Raw genomic sequence first — 18,788 nt, 5'->3', positions numbered from 1 at the left:
TGAGAGAATGTTGCTGTGGTGAAGGAACGATGGCGGAGAATGATGCGGATATTTCTCCGCCTTCCGCAACATAGAATCCATCCCACCAGGAACACATTTCTTAAACAACCACCACTTCCAACATCAGACAAGTGATGGCTTGTCACTAACATATTTACAGGTCTTGGAGCCTCCGGGGTTGCTCGCTCGAACGTGGGTAGAGTCCAGACTCCCACTGACCCCCATCACCCATCTGTCGAAGGCTCTCTGTCATCATAATGCAGGGGAAGTTGTACAGGGTTGCATATTCCTGACTCACGTCCGACCGGACGGCCTGTCGTCTACCTGAAGAGGTCTCACTTCAGCCGTTCGGGCAACTACATGGATTCCTCTGAGGCTTGGCCAGCAGCATCAGTTAGCAACTCTGACCTCCAACCTCAGACAACACCGGCCTCTTCAGAGGCTAGCGCATTCAATATCATAGGGGGTGGCAGGCCCGATGAAGAGCTGGACACAGCCAACATCCCGCGTGCCTCAATCAGCAGCCTGCAACAGCACCAATCTACTTCGAAGCTGTCATCTGAGGACCACCCTGCTCAGTTGCCATGTCTCGACGGTTCTCGTACTTAGCGGAGACGATGCACCAGCCTGGCCAATCCCTCTGGCTATCGACATCAGTTCTCTTCGCCGGATCGATTCGTTCCTCAGAGGCCTTTGCTCGTAGACAAGAGGTCCTCTTACCAGATCAGTACGCCTCCTACTCTCCTGCAGGGTCGTGAGAGAAACAACAGGCAAAGAGACGTCGGCGTTGATCCATTCTGTTCCGTCAGTGATACGAGATCCAGGAATTTGGCTCGGCAGAGACATTCGCCCAATGCCTATAATCTTCGTCCACCTCACTACATCCCATCATTTGTGACTGGAGCCGACGCTACTCCAGCGCATGCAGATCATGGGACACCGTCGAGGTCCCTTCGCCAGATCAGCAGCGGATTTTGGACCGTGGGCGGTCAGTTATCCGCCCAAGTCGGACAGCTGCATGGGGTAAGCTCTGGTACGGGCGGGTTCCTGGCCAGCGGCACAAACGCACCACTGCATACCGCCACGTTTCTCGACCAGCCTACTCCAGACGATCAGACCACGGGGCATCAACGTCGCCTTGCCTTGGCCCTGGACATTGATCAGGCGAGTCGGATCTTGCTCCAAGATTTCCCAAGCCAAAGGAATGCTGGAGACATCCTCCCCAAATACAGCCCGTTCGTATGGAGAGACAATGCTTGGACTCGAGATCTGGTACCTCGGAGTAAGTTATATACATGCCCAGACTTGTTCCGGCTGACATAGAGCTAGACTCACCGGACAAGCGGGAAGAGAAGCCACAGAACGAGAAAGCCGTGCCAACGGTTCCCTTCCGGGTCCTTGATGCTCCTAACCTCAAGGACGACTACTACTGTTCTGTCTTGGCCTACAGCTACACCTGCCGCACATTAGCAGTGGCTTTATCGCAGAAGGTTTACCTATGGACAGAGAAATACGGTGTCAGATTTCCTCCGCTCCCTCCTTCCCGACCGGCGAGTTTCGTGACATCCCTGGCCTTTTCATCGGAAAGAGGAGCCAGAGCCATACTGGCGGTCGGGAGAAATAGCGGCAATGTTACACTATGGAGTCTTCTGGAAGCTAGACCGAGATTCGATGCTCCTCATCCGTGTGCAGCATCTTGTGTTTCCTTCAAGCCTACCCAGACACCCCGACAATCGACTAGCCATGCTGGCCTTGTCCTATGCGAAGATCTGCTTGTCGGGGACGATTCCGGCAGGATATACTATTACTCATTGGAGTGGCCTGAACAGGCACCAGGATCAATGACGTTATTGGCGAAGATTGATGCACATACCCAAAACATCTGCGGTCTGGCATGGTCTCCTGACGGTCAGCAATTCGTCTCAGGGGGTAATGACAATCGAGCCCTCTTATTTGACCCGGAGCTCTTCCTCGAAACAGTGGAGGAGCAGGGAATCTCCCGGCAGGGCCTCGAAACGTTGCCGAGCTCAGCATTAAGACAAGTTCATCAACAAGGAAGGGCAGATGTTGGGGTCATGACGCCTCCCGAGTCGCCTGAAAGGAACGAATCAGACACTCAACAGAATCTGCCAGGCCTTGTCGCCGCAAGAGACCATACCGCTCCTGCCCATGGCTTGAACACACCGCCACCTACTCCTCTAGAGCGCGGTCGCACTCCTGTTCGGTCGCCCATATCTGAGCATCGTTGGACGCAAGGTCGGCATGGCGGAGCACTCGGAGAAGACCTTCCTCTGGTGCGAAATGGGCTTGCAAACCCCGACATTCCTGGCCAGATGAACATGCATGTTTACTCATTCTACCATTCAGCAGCTGTCAAAGCCATTGCCTTTGCTCCGTGGCAACCAAGCTTACTGGCTACCGGCGGAGGTAGCAACGATCGTCAAATCCATTTCTTTCACACAGGCTCTGGTGCGCTTCTGGCGTTGATCAATGTCTTCTCGCAAGTGACAAGCTTGGTGTAGAGCACCACAAGGCGGGAAATTGTGGCGACGTTCGGATATTCGCAGCCGGAGCATGAAATCAGGATAGCAGTCTTTAGCTGGCCAAGTTGTGAATGTGTTGTCAGTGTGCCATGGGACCGGAAACAGAATGGCGAGGTCGGGCGCGCATTGTGGGCAATACCGTATCCAGGAGGGCCCAACGACGCAATCCCAAGTCGAAGGCAAAGCGACTCATCGGACGGTTTCTCGGCATGGGAAGCAGTTCGACAACGGGAGGCAGAGCGGGTGACAGCCGACGCAGACCTACACCCTCGACGCCGTCTGGCGCCTGGTACTGACAGGACAGGGACCGAAAATGGAACCCATGACGGACCGGGATCTTGGAGCCGACCGCGAGATAGTGATCGAAGAGATCTTCGAGGCGAAGGCGAGCCGTGGGGCTCCCGCACAGAGGAGGAGGGCAGTTTGATCATTGCATGCTGCGATCAGACAGTCAAGTTCTTCGAAATCTGGGCGGGCAAAAGCAAAGGCAAGGGAAGGGGCCTAGGCAACAGACATGGCGTGCTGGGTGGTAGTCGTGTCCTCGAAGGGTGGTGCGAGGGTGTCAGCGTGGATGAGATTGGGTCCGGCGAGGTCGTCCGCTAGCACTTGTTCTCGCAGCTGGAAGATCATGAGCAACAGTCGGATATCAACATTCTTAGCAAGAGACTGGAAGAAGCATTAAGGCAGACACGAGGAGTTATTCTCGTCGTTCTATTCATATCATATCCATACTGCCAAGGACATTGTGGAATGAGTGTCCTGAACCGGACACGACTTTTGTACCTCTTCGCCAGGCAATGGCGAAGTTTCTCCCCATTACTGGTAGTGCAGCAAATGCACCAGCCGCCCTTCCACTAGCCATGTCAGAAGCTGAACGTCCAACGCAGGAGACACCCTGCCATGCCACCGGAAAAGCAACATCCAAGCCCAAGCAACCGCCTACTACGAGTCGGTTATGTTGGCAACCCTTTCACATTTTTTGATACCTGAACCATGCCCCTTCACCTAATAGACCTTTCAAGGCGCAAGAGGCTTCCCAACCTCGAGAGAATCTGTTTCACTTTTTGAACCCACCACCAACGTCTCCATTCCACGCTGGTATCGCAACGCTGTGCATAGATTAGTCTGCCGATCTGATAGAAAAGGCAACGCAGGCGACATTTTAACGCAATGCGAGGGCATCTAAACCCTCTTCTTCGACTTCTTGGGCGAGCGCTTGACTTCCGGCGCGGGCTTCGACTGCTTCTGCTTGACTTGGGGGACGTCTTCTTGTTCGTCTTCCGACTCGCTATCGCCAGGGACGTGCACTTCATCCTGGTCGTTGTCGAAATCGACCGATCCATCGTTAATGAAACTGTCCAATTCCGAGTCATCTTCGTCCTCGTCGACATCATCATCATCGTCTGAACCGGAAGAAGAAACATCGTCGGAAGACGAACCGTTGTCGGCTCCGGCGGCCGCGTCGTCATCTGGGTCAGAGTCTTCTGCTACGCTGGAGACTTCAGCTTCGATGTCGACGAGTCCGGCACGGTGGCCGTTAGTTGCAGGTTCGTCCTCGTCCTCGTCATCATCTTCCTCGTCTTCGTCTTCGTCTTCGGACTCATCTTCTCCTTCCTCGTTGTCAGGCATGTCAATGTCGTCGTCGTCTTCTTCTCCGCTGTTTGCAGCACCGATCAGATCTTCCAGAGATTTCTTCCCAGCTTTAGCCTTGCTCTTAGCGCGCTTCGTGGGACGCTCGAGGTCGTCGTCGAGATCGTCGTCGCTGTCCCAGTTATCCGCGCCCTCGATGTAGATCATGCCAGGTTCATCCTGGTCGTCGCGCCGTGCGGGCCTTTGTGCAGCGAGTTGCTTTCTGTACGACAATTGCGCATCCAGCATGTCCAATTTCCCTTTCAACAATAGCAGGTTGTCCAATGTCTTCGAGCGCTGCGTGAGGACCTGGTACAGGGTGCGGAGTTTGGCAGTGACATCCGGCTGTGCGGCAATGGCGCCGCCGTGGGCGATGCATGTCCATTGCACCCAGGTGATAAGGTGGCCATAGCGGCCGGGACGACTGGCCAGGCGCTCTGCTAGGCGTGACAACAAGATGCCGGCCAGACCGCTGTCGAGTCGCTGGATGGTGTTTTTGACAATGTTGATGTCCAGAGTATGCAGACATGCCTCCAGAAGACTCTGGTCGTTGGTACGGAGTGCTTGAGTGAGGACAGTCCCGAGAGACATGCCCGAGGGAATGACCGGCTGGCCTTTCTTGACTTTGAGCGACGAGCCAGAGGCATCTGGGAGGGCAGAGGCGATGGAGATCTCGTTTGGATGTTTTGACGACAGCAGTTCGCCGAAAGTGGGTTCTTCAGCGTCACTCGCATCCTCATCTTCGCCGTCATTGGTGGTAGCGTTCGCATCGGTGGCATCGGCCATCTCTTCGTCCGATTCTTCCTCTGAAGACTCATCATCGACGTCGGCACCATTTGCCTCGGCTTTCCCATCAACCTTGCCCTGGTTGGTGGGCTCGTCTTCTTCGTCTTCTTCATCATCATCATCATCCTCTTCTTCTGCATCTTCACCTTCGCTGCTTGAGATTTCGATGGCATTGGAAACAGGTCCTCCAGCAGCGCCATTCACGACGACGGTCTTGGATTCATCGACGTGAGTTTTGCCCATATCCTTGACGCCGTTGAGAGTCGCATGATTCAGCGTGGATGCGCTCTTAACCTTGACCACTTCCTTGACACCGTCAAAGAGTAATTCTCCGTTGCCTTCGTCTTGCCATCTGATCTTCTGGAACGCAAGATCAACACCCCCGTCTGCGGAAGCAATGACGAGGTCAGGGCCCCGCAAACAAGCCGCAACGACAGGAACACGCTTGCTTTCGGAACCGGGATTGACGAGCTTTACCGACGCAGATGCCTTTTGGGTCAGGTTTTTCCTGCTCGATTTCAAGTCTCCATTGACCTGCTTCGGTTGTCCAAACGGTCGAGGAAACAACTCGACAGATCCATCTTTGAGCACTGCACATAATATTTGTGGTCTCAATACCTCTGGGGTTTCTTGCGAAGGACTTGACAGGTCGACTTCGACAACACCGGCTCCAGCCACTAGGGTCCGGACCAATTTTTTGTGCGGGATATCGTAGACATTGATATATCTATCCGAGTCTGCAGCTATAAAATGCTCGGATAGTGTGGTATCACTTGAGTCAGACCTGAGTAGCGAATGGACAGCATTTTTGAACGAGTCGTAACGGTCTATCCGAAAGTCGTCCGAAGACTTGAGTCCAATGGCAAACGGCGTGGTGGATGCACAGAGTATCTGAGGAGATATTTGAGCAGGCTGGGCAAGAATGCTTATAGCAGGGTCCGGGAGGGTTATTGTTCTGTGCATCGGTCAGTCATCAGTCTGTAGACAGCTCAGCGTTCATGTAGGACAGTCAACGAACCTTATTGGCTTGTTTGTGCTGAGATCCCATTGTACCAGTTTTCCATCCCCGCCTATGCTCCAGGCTTCCAGGTAGTTTGAGTGAGAGAATCTGAAGTCCTTTACACCTTTTTCGTGGACACCAGAGAGAGTGCCTACAATTTTGCCTTCTGAGGGCGAAAACATGCAAATCTCAGAAGTATTCGTTCCATAGGCAATCACTGCACCAGTGACATTGTCTTGATCTCTTTTGCGCTTCTTCTTGGAAGAAGCTTGACGCTGTTCTCGGAATGCAGCGCCATAGTATCCCCAATCGAGGCATGTAATCTTCACAGCAGGGGTAGTCTCATGCTGGCAGCGCAGGCGGCCCGTGTCAGTGTCGTGGATGCGCAATTGGTGTGAATCGAAACTTTGAATGACCGAAGCAAAAAGGTGCAACTGGAAGTTCGACGGAGCAAAGGCGGATCTCAACACAGACGACTTTTGGGTCGATGAAGTTCCTGACGACACAGCAGGCGCAGAGGCAGAGGAGGTTTTAGCGACCGCTGTCGAGGAGGATTTGCGACCCATTGTGAGGGCTTCCTAGCGGTGAAAGGAAGGGGCAAAAAGGAAGTCAGAAGAGCCAGTCGCGACAGTCACTTCAACAACAAGATATTGTCGAGTGATGTGCGAACAATTTGCTCTGGTTGAAACTGGCGCCTTTGCACGCAGTCCTGCAGCAAAAAAAAGTTGTTACAACTTCGATCGGAGTTAATGATTGCATGCAACGCCAAACCTATCAAGGACTGGCGTCGAACATTCTTGCAGCTGTGCTGTGATTGGTGGATGGGTGCAGAACCTTACTAGTCCTATTCAAGTCCGTCGAGGCCGTCTACTATTTGCTTGCTGCAGGGCTTCCCTGGAAATCTTCCCTTTTACTCGATACCACTGCGTCAAGACTCCTCCCCGTGCACAATCCATTGTTGTGTGTCTATATCTGATATTGTCTTTGACCACCGTATTGGAGCCTGTCCTTACATATAAGCGGCAAGCCGAAATCTGGACCGGATGTTACTAAACAAACTGCCTAGGGCCGCCTCTTCGTGAGATTCCTCCCCTCTTGCCTGACCAGCGCCAGGATGCCTCCATCCTTCGAGACACGGACCAGTCCTCTATAGAGCGACATCCCCTACAATCGTGCAATCAAGAGCAATGGGCGGGTGAACGTTGCAAGGCAACTCGAGCATCAGTGCTAAGTGCATCTCACCCGACACCCTAGGCGACGGGCGTCTCATTCAAGTTGGCAATGTCGCCGAAGGAACGTCATCAACTTCATCAACTTGCTACTCGCTACCTACATGGTAGTATGCCAGCTTCTTGCAAGTGAGCAGAAACTCCCTACCCCAGCGATATTCCCTCACGCATATCACTTTTATTTTCGGTCCGACCGGTCAGGCCGGGAAGGCACGGAAATTACTTCGCGTTGGCGGGCAGCCTGCACGGCCAGGGCCAAGAGTGCGAGTTCAATTGTGAAGAACATGACTGCAAAATGCCATAATGGAAACATGCTCTCAATGTTCTCAACAGTGTCGGTCAACATGGTGAAATACAAGACATGGCGCAGGCAGAAGAGACATTGGCAACAACAGCCTTCTTTCCCTTGCAGCCTGTCATCCTCATCATCCGGTCGGTGAGTCATCAAGCAGTCACATGATTCGATATATTGGAGCAAGACGTCCACGTGACTAAAAATCTCCAACGAAAGGCAATACCGCACGCTGCGTCCCAGCATTGGCACTGCAGTATTACTGTGAAGAGGTCTGATGGTGAAGGTCCTACATTTCGGGGATATTGCACCGGTTGCTGACGCTGACCCGATTTCGTTGCCCTCATCGCCAGCCTTGATGATGATCAACCACTGTGAAAATGTAAAAGTATTGGAGTGGATGTAAAAAGTCGGGGCCAACTCTGAGGCGAAAAGCAGAAAAAGACGAGAGAAAAAAAGGGTGGCGCACACCGACCAGTGAGCACCACCAACTGGAGCATTGAAGCTTGGGCGACACAGAAGCCGACAGTGGAAGCAAGCGACTAGGCAGAGTTGGGGAAGGCGCAGTGGAGATGACGAATAATAGGGGCGGTGGTGGAGCGGGAGGACGAGCAGGGAAGCAGAGATTGGGACATGGGGCAGGGGACGGCAGACTGGCAGAAATCCGGCCGAGGATAAAAGCCCCTCCCTTCGCTCTCGACGAAATTCACTGCTCCTAAAAGTGCAGTTCCGTCAATGCAGCAGCGTGCGTGACTTGTAAATCGAGTGTTGTGTGTTGTCACCCGCCCTTTACTAGTACGCGTCGCCCGCTCTCCCTCCTCCCTCGTCCCTCCCCCTCGGCAGTCCTTCTTCCTTCTGCCTCAGGTACTATTTTAACCAACCTCATCTGCACTGCAGCCACGTCTGGCCGCCAAGCTCACCACTTTTAATTCGCTGCTTCTGGACGACGCGCAGCGCGGTTATTATTATTATTCTTTCTGCGCAACGCTTTCTCGATATTAAATCCACCCACACCACCACCACTACCACCACGACCGCGATACACTCGCTGTTATCACACGATCTTTGTTGTTGCGAACCAGTACTACTTGGCGCAACCATCAATCCTGGTCAGAGTTGAACTGCAGACGCATCAACTCATCCAACAGTTGTGCGATTGCCACCAACACTGCCGTCGCCTTGTTGTCGCGACGCTGTTGGCGCATTGACCGAGTCGTGCCTCTCTCTACGAGCGCAAAGCAGTGTCACGTGTCAGGCAGTTGGCCGGTCGAGTCTTGGCAGCCTAAGGGTTAGTCAGCAGCCTGATCACCGCTCCAGTCACATGACCATCAGAGATTTGCTTTATCTCCGGTCCAGATCACCTGCTCTGCTCTCCGCCGTCCTCATCTCCATCTGACCTTCAATCCTATCGTCGCCTCGTCGCTGTCGTCGTCCACGTTGAGCGCGACACAGGCGCCAGTTGAATCGAGTCAGGTCCTGTTGTTGCCACTTGATTGTGTCAGCATCAACCGTTGTCAAAGCATCCTCAGCCGATCTATATAATCGCGCCGGGCCCTTTGACCTCACACACCAATTCACTGCGCACTCTTTGTTTCTCTCCCTTCGCCACCTGTACCGCCTTGTACATTATTTCCACTTTAATTAATCACTTCTTTCCGTTCACTCTTCCATCAGTTCGGCTGGTCCGATCTCCGATCAATCGCAGTACCGTGACCTCCGATCTCTCAAGCATCATGGACGTGGAAGCGCAGATGGAGTCCAAGGGGTATGTGACCCTTACCGCGTCGCGCTCCCATCACCTCTTTCCTGATCTAACTTTCACTAGGCTGCCCCAGCACTTCTCGACTTCAGATCCATCACATGGCTCTCATGTCACCGAGAACTTGGCTGCCTCAATATCCAACTCAGAAGCCAAGGTTGACATATCGCCTTCGAAACAGCCGGTCACCGAGTCACCGCTACCACCAGAACCCGCGCCCGCAGTGACTGAGGCAGTCGCAGAGAAACTGCCCGAGTCAGTCCCACAGGCAGCGTCTCAGCCTTCTACTGAGGCGGCACAGCCTTCCACCAACGGAGTTGAGCTGCCTGTCAGTGAACCAGCGCAAGATCCTGCTATTTCAGCTTCGATCTCAGCTGTTCCTGACTCTCAACCTCAACCTACCGAAACAGATACTGCAGCGACAGCATCACTTTCTGAAACAAAAACCACCGAATCCTTCGTCCCATCGTCCATCCCAACCGAGATCCAATCATCAGCCACCACGGTGGAAGCGACTCAGCCAACGATGGATGTCTCCGAACCCTCTCCCGTACCCGCCCAAGCGCCAATCTCGGACCTGCGCACTTCGCCTCATGCGGATGCGCTTACTCCTGATGCCGTTGCCGATGTCGAAGCTCGGAAGCACGAGTTGGACAACTCTGCAGATGCGTTGACGGCGACTTCCAAACCCGATGTCATGGATACCTCCTTCCCAACTGTCCCGGCCACAGCAGCGTTGACAGGCGAGGCCGACCAGCCATCCGTTACGAATATTGGTCTTCCGTCGCCTCCGGCGCAGTCTCCACCATCTGCACCTCAGCCAGCGCCCGCAACATTGTCCGAGGAGAAGCCTGCAGAGTCCGCACCAGCACCTGTTTCCGCTCCTCTTCCAGCTGAGCAGCCGAAAGAGCCAGCTCCGACACCAGCAGCTCCAGCCCCAGCGTCGATCGAACCAAAGGACCAGGTTATGGAAGACGTGTCCTCTCAACCTGTTAAACAAGTCCATGGACGCGAGGATGACCATGTCGGTGTGGATGCGGAGCCTGCTGCGAAACGCGTCAGAACAGAAGAGCCACAATCAAGTCAACAAGCCGATTTCAAGGTCCCTGATGTTCCTACGCCCTCTGCTCAGACGACCGCTCCAGCCTTGGCCAACGGCAACAACGCCACTGCTGCTGCCACAAACGGAATTACGGACGGAGATGATAGTGTCACGCCGGCACGTTTGGCGCACATGAGAAAAGTCATTTCCAATCTCAAGAAAAGCAACGCTTCTGCTGCCTTTAGATTGCCCGTGGACCCGGTGGCGCTCAACATCCCTAATTATCCTTTGGTCGTCACCCAGCCCATGGATCTGGGGACCATTGATCAGCGCTTGAAGCGCAACGAGTACACGTCAGTCTCTGCCTTTATCAGTGATTTCCAATTGATCGTCAGCAACTGCGTCAAGTTCAACGGCCCCGATCATGGGGTCACACAGTCAGCTAGAAAGATGGAGAGCTCCTTCAACAATCAAATGCGGAATCTGCCAAAGGCCACCATCGAAGAACCTGCAAAGGACAACAAGAAGGCAGCTAAGAGACATGAACCTACGCGATCGGCTCCTCCTCGACGACCATCGGTGAGCACGTCGACCGGTGCAGCCAGCTCACATACTACACCTAAAGCTCCAGCTCCGTCGGCACCTTCGTTTGCTCCGGGCCCCGATGGCATCCCACTTATCCGTCGAGACTCAACTATGGCTGATGGAAGACCCAAGCGAGCCATTGTTCCAACCAAGCGCAACCAGGAATTTGGAGGGGGCAGACCGAAGAAGAAGAAGTATGAGCTGCAATTGAAATTCTGCGACCAAGTCTTGAAGGAGCTCATGGGCCCCAAAAACTGGTACTTGAATCAATATTTTACCCATCCGGTGGATCCAGTCGCCTTGAATATTCCAACCTACTTCCAGATCATCAAGAAACCAATGGATCTTGGCACGATCAGAAACAAGCTTAACAATAATGTTTATGAGAAAGCCAAGGACTTTGAGGAGGATGTTCGGCTCATCTTCAAGAACTGCTACAAGTTCAACCCGGAGGGCGACTTGGTCAATACCGCTGGCCACCAATTGGAAGAACTGTTCAACAAGCTGTGGGCTGGCAAAGATGAGTGGATCGCGTCGCGGGAACCACAATCCGAACCCCAGTCAGATGTCGAAGCGGAAGATGATGAAGATGAGTCGGAGGAAGACGCAGAGGACAGTGAAGAGGAGCGCAACGACAAGATCAAGCAACTGCAGAAACAAATTGAAGAGATGTCCAAACAAATGGGCGAGTTGACTCAGAAGAAGCACAAGAAGTCCAAGTCACCACCTACAAAGAAGAGCAAGTCCAAGTCGAGCAAGAAGGAGAAGCCAGCAGCCAGCTTTCCCAATCTTGGTAAGGACAAGAAAGAAAAGAAGAAGTCGGCCCCCAGATCTAAGCCGGATCGGTATGTCACCTTTGCGGAAAAGCAATACATCTCCAACGGAATTGCCATGTTGCCAGAGAAGCAGATGCAAGAGGCTCTCAAGATCATTCAGAACAGCGTACCGTCCTTGGCCAACAGCGACCAGAATGAGATCGAGCTGGACATCGAAGAGGTGCCAAACCAGGCTCTTCTCAAGTTACTCAACTTTGTCAAGCGATACGCTGGTCCTCCTCCCGATGAGCCAAAGGTGGAACAGGCCGATGTTTACGCCCCGGTCCAGAAGACGAAGAAGAGCAAGCCCATGAGCAAACATGAGCAGGAAGCACAGATTGAGGAGCTGAAGGGCAAGCTGGGCGCTTACCATGGTGCCATCTCTCCCACTGCCGTTCCTTCCATCGAAGATGGTGATAGTAGTGATGATGGTGACTCTGAAGAGAGTGAAGAAGAGTAGACCTGTGTGGAGAAGAGCCGGCCAGCCTGAGCCTGACCCATCACTTTCGATTCCTCCTTCATGATTTAGGTCTCAAATGGCATTGCATCTGAGAGCAAGAGGCTTGGACCTGGGATTGAAGCACCCATCAGCAGCGGTGCTTTCCAGAAGCTGTGGCTGGAAATGAACGGCGGCTAGTCGATTGGACAGGAGCAAGGTCCTCGAAGGTGGAGGTGGTGCTCATGCAATGGCCGAAAGCGAGCATTTGTGTATTGAGTATGGAGTTGCACAAAAACAGACAGACTTTCTGTGCTGGATCCTGATGGAGATGATTGAGTATCATAAAATACAATGATTGAGCAAATCCCTCTTCTTTTTGAAATCTTGTCATGTCGAGAAAAGTAGATATGGGTTGGTGGTTTTGTAGATGTAGTTGAACAGCACCAAACCAGTTCCTCGTCAGTCGTCAGTCAATGTGTCTGAAGACCAAATCGAAGTCTGTTTAGTTGTCTTCCAAAGTGTAGTGGGTGGTTACGCGTCAAGGATCGCAGAAGATAGGCCGAGCACTTGTGGCGTCAAGATCAAACAGGAAGGAGAAAAATGAAGTCCAGATCAGATATATATATATATATCCCGCGTCGTGTGAAGTTAGTAGCAGGATCACCACAGCTAGGTATTCACTTACAGCGTCACGCACGTGTATTCTTCTGTCATTAACTTGTGACACGTTTCAGTTCGTCTTTCTTCTTCTTCTTCTTCTTCTTCTTCGTTCTACCAGCTTGTTATACGAACACACACGTTCGGAACACTCACGCCACTGTTGGAGTCCGAATCTGGCAAAAGTGGGGAACAGGGAGTCTGTTTACATCTGGCCGTTTGACCTCAACTGAACCTGGACATGAAGGAGAAAGGCATAACAACACTACACCAACGACCGTGAGCAGAACATTCGATCCCTGAAGAGACAAGGTCATATCCGTTGGCGTAAGGATTTGATGCGTTCAACGAGTCGACGACTGGTCAATGAAGAACTTGAGAGTGACCGAACAGCATTTAGACGGGGGATCCTTTCGAGACCAGACCGCTGAGGGACAGTTGTTTACTACTGGCGCGAAAAGATTACTTGAGGACACAGGTGTGACTCGAGAGCATAGTTGGCTTGGTCTGGGCTACTTTGTTTTCTTACTCCAGTCCAGAGAAACGACTGGTAGGAACACTTCTTACCACAACCACCACCATCACCAAAAGATTGAAATCTGGTCTTGTTCGGTCCAGGGGCACTGAGTATTCGGCACTGTCATGATTCCTCCACTTGCTGCTTCAACTCTTGCCAACAATCCTGCCTTTGCCGGTGTGTGGAATTATATCACTACAGAAGTTCTGCAGGATGACGTGTCGAGGAAATTGGAGGCGACCGAAAAGGCGACTGGTCGGGCAGGATGGGACTCGAATCGTTTGTCGAGCAGAGATGGAGGATATTCCGCTGTGAGAGAAAACCGCGGATATGAACCACGCGGAGAGCCAAAACGTGAGAGCGAGGCTTCTGTCACCGGTGATGAGGAAGAGGATGAGGACAGTAATGACAGTTTCGACGCGGGACAGGAAGAAGACAGAGAGTCAATCGACGACAATGATACCAACAGGATGCCGATGATGATCATGCTGCAAAGAAAGGGACTGAACGGCAACAAGAAGATAAAAGAAAAAAAGACAAGGACGAAGAGGAAGGAGTTCAAAGAACAGCTGCACGAATCCCGCGTCAGAAGGACGAAGATGCAGATATTGCAGTGTTTGCTGGGTGATCTTGCGTATCATCCTGCTTCTAAGGAACAGGAACAGCCATCGGCGCTGAAGAAGAACGGAAGGTCGGGTCGAGCACTGCCCACTCTAGATGGGAAGAATGGTGCGAGTGACGACGGCGCAAGAGTCGGTTTGCATGCTGCAGATGAGAACGACGTGCATGCAAATCAGTGGGAGACAGACATGCCATCTCAGCCGCAGCCACGGAGATACCAGGGGAGTGTGAAGATCGATGAGCGCCAGGGTGAACTGAGAGATCTACTACTTCTCATCTCCGCATATCTTGATGTCAGGCTCAGCCCTCATCCTGACCTTGATGGCGGTGCTGCTGGTGGTGATATGCCATCTGCTCGGTCTCGAGCACTCAATGCACTCCTGATCAGGGCAGGAGAGAATCCCCTCGCAGACGAGATTGGGCGGTTCGAAGAGAACATCTCTCTGGTGGCAGATATGGTTGGAACCCGCGTCGTCGAGGTCGAAACTGCACTGTCGGAGATTGCTGGGCTTGCTACAGCTGGACTTGAAGAACGAGAACAAGAACAAGAACAAGCAGAAAACCAACATCCAAGATCAGGCGACAAGACATCAGTGCCGACTGTGCCGCCATCAAAAGCAGAAGCGAGGACAACAATATCGAGAATCAAACCGCCATCAGCGTCAGCGTCAAAGTCGAGACACACACCTCTGACACCAACCCCAGCAATATCATCGCATCTCCAACCTTCCTCATCTCAACCACAACCACAATCACGATCTCTACAATCCGGTCTCGAAGCACAAGCCACATATCTCACCCATCTCCGCTCCACGCTCGTCCCAGACCATGTCTCAGCCCTAACAACCCAACTACACACCCTCCTCGATCTCCAGCGCACCCTCCTCCAGCGCGATATCCAATATCTCGAAAGTTCCCGACACGGCATCCTCCACCGCCACGCTCTCTCGCGACTCACTTTTCTCACAACGGTCGCGCGAGCGATGGAACTGAAGGCGCGGGTTCTCGTGCTTGAAACCCAGAAGAAGATGGAGACAGAGGAGACAGGTATGGACTCGAATAGTGATCACGGCGGTAAAATCGTTGCCGGCACCGGAGCTCCAATGAAGAGAGAAGAGCCCCACCATCACCGCCGCCGCGAGAGTCGAATCGCCGAGCAACTCCGCGAACTAGATCTCCAGGAAACTCAGGCCGACGAGAGACTCGCCAGGCTAGAAGCGGTACTGGGTGAATATGATAACGATGCTGTCGATCCCGGAGGGAGGCTGATGCTGCGGTTGGGCGCGAGATATGGGGATATCGATAGGGAGATTGCGGAGGTTAGGCGTGATATTAAGTTTTTGGAAGGCAAAGTCATGAAAGGGAACGGGAATGCGAAGTGAAGTGAAGGAATGGATGGCTTGATGTGGGATTGAGATGATAGCTATCATGGTGTGAAAGGGAGAGAATCGAGAAGTGAGAGCGATTGTGTGGACTGTGGGATTCGAGTGTAAGGATCGTCGATTGTCGTTATGGTGGTGGTGGTGGTGGTGGTGGTGGTGGATATCGCTGATGATGATGATGCTGCTGCCGCCGGCGATGTCAATGGCGATGTCGATGCTGTCACTCATCATCTGTTCAATGCAATTCAAGAATCCCGATTGTTTGGACAAGGCTTTGCTTGGGTCGGAACCAACCCTCAATGGCTGCATGGAGGAGCTTGAGTTCAGTCCTGTTGATGTGCTCGTTTGTCATGCTGTAGGCCTGCTCTCTTTCACTGTCTCCTAGCTGCTGGTTATGTCTATGTAAAAGGGGGAGAGAAACCTGATCAGGGGGTATGTCCATCTGGGAATGGATCTGGGCGGATCATAGACCATAGGAAACCAAAGTCAAAATGGCAAAGAAAAGAAGATGACCAGGGAGCGAATGCAGGGACAGAAGGAAGAGCGCAGGAGGGCAAACATGGTGATTAAGGCTTCAGAGACAGACATGCTGCGTTCAGTAACGGCGTGATTGATAGTATTGGCATAATGCTGAAGTGCGCGTGTGTTCGACTTCATCTTTTGATATCTATGCCTTTTTCTAGTATATTCCTTTCTTTTCTGTCATGCGTGTCGTTCGTAATGCATCAGATTGAGATTCAGCGATGTCCAATCCACCGAGCTCTGGTCATGCTTCCAACACCCTCGCAGGCCGAGGCCATACCCTCTTGTACAGACTCACACCGACTGCGTCCATCGGGTTGATCTTCCCATCGAAGGTGGCCTTGAAATAACCATGCGTACCTAGTGGTTCCTTGATAAAGCCCTGGCGACCGCGCTTCGTCCACAACGGCAAGGCAGCGAACCAGGTCACATCCTCGCGGTTGAAGAACATGTATCGCACCGTCACGAGTTTCTTGTGGATCTTGAACGGGTGGCCTGTCAGGATCACGCGTTTGGCTACCACGCGAGACGATGAGGGCGGAAGCGTTGTTGCAGTGCCAATCAGTTCAAAGTCTGATGGCTGTAATTGAGGTTCGGGGTTATTGGCAGTATCCACCAGAGCTGGCGCATCGCTGTCGTCTGAAGTATCCTTGCTCGCTGTCCGGCGAAACACCAAAACAGGCACGGAACCCCATGTCAAAGGACCGGTGAATGTGGCGATTGCTGTACGGCCAGGATGCAGGAATCGGTCGAATTTGTGGACATCGTTCGGCGTCTGGCCAGCCGCAGAGAAGATCGGGTTGATCACAAGTCTCCGATGGCCGATCTGGACGATCAGTTCGTCTTTGGATTTGATGGGACCTTCGAGGTCTGAATGCAGCGTCAGGTTAAGGTTGATGACCGCATGTTTGTGCTCATGGCGCAGGAGTGAGAACAGGGATGCAGGTGGAGGCTTGGATGCGAGAGACACCGGCACGTCGCGCAATTCGATTTCAACCCTTGTCCCCGCGAGGACACCGCCAGCTAGAGACTCTTTGAGCGCTGCACTATGTGATTTCTTGTAGTCGGCAACCTGGAGCAGGCGTTTGTGGTCGAAAGGTTCGTAGGGCTGGTCTGCCGCGTGGTTCCATTCACTTGTCCGAAGACTCTTCAAGCCCCGGTATTTGGCAAGTCGTTCCCTGGCTAGGACGTCGGGATGTAGCTCGATCTCATCGGGGAACTCGAGATCCTCTTCGGCTTCTTGCTTTCGGCTGGACCGGAACTCTTCCAGTTGTCGGGCTTCTTCTTCGTCGTCGGCGTCCACATGCATTTCCGACTCTGGATACTCCGACGCGCCGCCTTCAGTCATGGCATCTCCATGGACAACCACTCCGTCTTCTGGACCCTGTGAATCTTCAGCATCCATTGCCACATCACCGTCGTTGTCTTCGTCGAGGTAATCTGAGTCGGAGTCGGACACGTCGTCTAGGTACCATGCAGCCTGGTAGCTGGAAGTTCCTTTCGGCAGTTTCTTGGGCGGGGGAGGGATGTGGGAATTGTCGTCCGAGAAATAATGGTGGTCATCCAGGAGGACACCCTTGTGTTCGGTCGCCGCAGCCGTACTGGCAACGTCTTGCATCTCCGCTTGTTCTGGCGCCAATTCTGCTAGATCGTCCTGATCGGCCGTGGGCTTCCATTCGCTCAAAGGTTCATCTGCTTCCATCTCGTCTGCTTTGCGTCTACGCCCTTGACTGGGTAGTTGTCTGATCGCGTTGATCTGGAAATCCCCCCACTCCGGGACGTGGACGAGTCGATCAGGATTCAGTCCTTTCCCACGTATAGTTCCTGTAAGTGTGACCAAAGTGGTGGAAGCACCTGCGGCTGGGGGACGGTAATTGACGTTTTCAACCAACATCCAACTCCTGTCATCGCGCCAGCGGATCCCTTTGGTGGAAGCGGTGCACAAACTTCTGACCAAGTTCGCGCAATCGGCTTTGTTGTCAAGGCTGGACAATTTGTCCAAAGCTGGGAAATATCGGCCAACGGAAATTTTCAAGTCGGTAAGGTGCCGCGACCTCTTCGACGTCGGCAATTTGGATTCGACGTCCTTGACCACAGCCGTGACATTTGTAATGCCTTGGCCTTCTAGCGCTTTCAGAAACTTGTCCTCCTCTTGTCCGAACGTCTGATTTGCATCAAGCACGAGCACCACCCAATCCGCCAGTTTGCAAACGTCCAGTGCGGTAAGGAGGTCGAATGAGGACGGCAGGTATAGTAGATTGCGGCGAAACCTTTCGATTCGGACGGGGATAGTGCCAGTGGTCGATTCCGGACCAGGAAGGTCGACACTCTCGTTCAATGATCGAATAGCGGAGTGAACATCAATGTCTCTGGACAACGGCACAACAGCTATATGCTTAGGCGCACCATCCACACCTTGGAATAGATTCTCGTCTCCCTCCCGTTTGTCCTTGTGGTGCATGCGCAATTGTTTCGCCTGGTTGCGCCTTGCGAGCTTCGACATGATCTGTTGATGCGGAGTTTTTCTCTGACCCTTCTCGACTCTATGATTTTCAACCTTGCCTAAGGGACGTTAGCATAGGTTGACAGGCGTATACATTGGCTTCGTTTCTGACCTTTTGCTTTGTCCTTCAAGGCGCTCTTGGAGGAGAATCGGGACTTGAAAGGCTTGTGATCGACCTTCGTCGTACTTCTGTGATGGTGCGTTGAAGACATTGTAGCAGCATGGTTTCCTGAACCTCCGGCCTTGAATCTGAAAGCCAGTGACATACCCAGCAGCAACAATTGAATTGTACACGCTCGCGATCCCGGAAAAATTGTTGCGGCGAGGACAATTAATTCTCGACCGCCCCGCGAAAACTTGGCGGACCCTGGTCAAGAGGAAGTTATAGCGGCAGGCACATTTACTATGCCGCTTTAAACCCCCCGCCCCGCAGAGTCTACCTACCTAGGTACCTACCCAATGTACTA

The 18,788-nt window shown here is 52.8% G+C and overlaps 5 protein-coding genes across 5 annotated transcripts; 3 read left to right on the top strand and 2 right to left on the bottom strand.

Annotated features, from left to right (window-relative positions):
- Window positions 1-584: 584 nt before the first annotated feature.
- Window positions 585-3,146, top strand: A1O1_07812 (uncharacterized protein; the record flags this gene model as incomplete). Its single annotated transcript, XM_007728678.1, has 4 exons — window positions 585-754; window positions 810-1,282; window positions 1,330-2,516; window positions 2,568-3,146. 4 exons carry the CDS (start codon window positions 585-587, stop codon window positions 3,144-3,146), a joined length of 2,409 nt encoding a protein of 802 aa, XP_007726868.1.
- Window positions 3,147-3,725: 579 nt separating this feature from the next.
- On the bottom strand, window positions 3,726-6,524 carry A1O1_07811 (uncharacterized protein; the record flags this gene model as incomplete). Its single annotated transcript, XM_007728677.1, has 2 exons — window positions 3,726-5,913; window positions 5,977-6,524. 2 exons carry the CDS (start codon window positions 6,522-6,524, stop codon window positions 3,726-3,728), a joined length of 2,736 nt encoding a protein of 911 aa, XP_007726867.1.
- A 2,688-nt stretch (window positions 6,525-9,212) lies between these two features.
- Window positions 9,213-12,140, top strand: A1O1_07810 (uncharacterized protein; the record flags this gene model as incomplete). The annotated part of the gene is made up of 2 exons (XM_007728676.1): window positions 9,213-9,244; window positions 9,305-12,140. The coding sequence occupies 2 exons, from the start codon at window positions 9,213-9,215 to the stop codon at window positions 12,138-12,140; spliced, it is 2,868 nt and encodes a 955-aa protein (XP_007726866.1).
- Window positions 12,141-13,418: 1,278 nt separating this feature from the next.
- On the top strand, window positions 13,419-15,296 carry A1O1_07809 (uncharacterized protein; the record flags this gene model as incomplete). The annotated part of the gene is made up of 1 exon (XM_007728675.1): window positions 13,419-15,296. The coding sequence occupies one exon, from the start codon at window positions 13,419-13,421 to the stop codon at window positions 15,294-15,296; it is 1,878 nt and encodes a 625-aa protein (XP_007726865.1).
- A 766-nt stretch (window positions 15,297-16,062) lies between these two features.
- A1O1_07808 (uncharacterized protein) lies at window positions 16,063-18,533 on the bottom strand (the record flags this gene model as incomplete). Its single annotated transcript, XM_007728674.1, has 2 exons — window positions 16,063-18,380; window positions 18,434-18,533. 2 exons carry the CDS (start codon window positions 18,531-18,533, stop codon window positions 16,063-16,065), a joined length of 2,418 nt encoding a protein of 805 aa, XP_007726864.1.
- Window positions 18,534-18,788: the final 255 nt, after the last annotated feature.

This window comes from Capronia coronata, assembly GCF_000585585.1.
Source record: "Capronia coronata CBS 617.96 chromosome Unknown acBCG-supercont1.7, whole genome shotgun sequence".
In the NCBI taxonomy this organism is placed as follows: Eukaryota; Fungi; Ascomycota; class Eurotiomycetes; order Chaetothyriales; family Herpotrichiellaceae; genus Capronia; species Capronia coronata.
This window is presented reverse-complemented; position numbering and strand designations above follow the sequence as displayed.